This window comes from Puntigrus tetrazona, chromosome 20, assembly GCF_018831695.1.
Source record: "Puntigrus tetrazona isolate hp1 chromosome 20, ASM1883169v1, whole genome shotgun sequence".
NCBI lineage: Eukaryota > Metazoa > Chordata > Actinopteri > Cypriniformes > Cyprinidae > Puntigrus > Puntigrus tetrazona.
The window spans coordinates 25,756,794-25,757,225 of record NC_056718.1 but is presented as its reverse complement, the minus strand read 5'-3'; the positions used below and the strand labels follow the sequence as shown (position 1 = coordinate 25,757,225).

At 40.0% G+C, this 432-nt stretch overlaps 1 protein-coding gene across 1 annotated transcript in view; it reads left to right on the top strand.

The window, feature by feature from the left end:
- LOC122325519 (1-phosphatidylinositol 4,5-bisphosphate phosphodiesterase beta-1-like) overlaps positions 1 to 432 on the top strand; it is a 21,664-nt gene that overhangs the window by 18,938 nt on the left and 2,294 nt on the right. The window contains exon 23 of the mRNA XM_043220555.1: positions 175 to 355. Within this exon, the coding sequence (XP_043076490.1) occupies positions 175 to 355 (181 nt within the window). The remainder of the gene's footprint in view (positions 1 to 174; positions 356 to 432) is intronic.

The following is a 432-nucleotide window of genomic DNA, read 5'->3' as shown; positions in this document are numbered from 1 at the left end:
TATATATATATACATTTAATAAATAAACATAACTTTTCTTAAATATAATAATGCATATGTGCATTTAAATATAGATGTACATATAAACTATTTCTCAGGTTTAAGGTGTATAATGAATCCTTCATGATCAGCTGTAGCTGTATAAATATCATGTGATTGTTTCCGTGTGGTCAGGTGCTTGTCGTCCAGCCCTGAACACGGACCCTCGTTCTTCGAGCAGGAGCTGGTCAGTCTGGATCAGGACAGCGGTCAGAAACTCTCTGAACTCAAAGAACAGCAGCAGCAGCAGCTCCTCAATCTGCGTCAGGAGCAGTATTACAGCGAGAAGTACCTGAAGAAAGAGCACATCAAACAGGTCCGATTACATGAAAAACACTCGTACTAAATACTGCATTACACACACGCACACACACACACACACACACAGACACA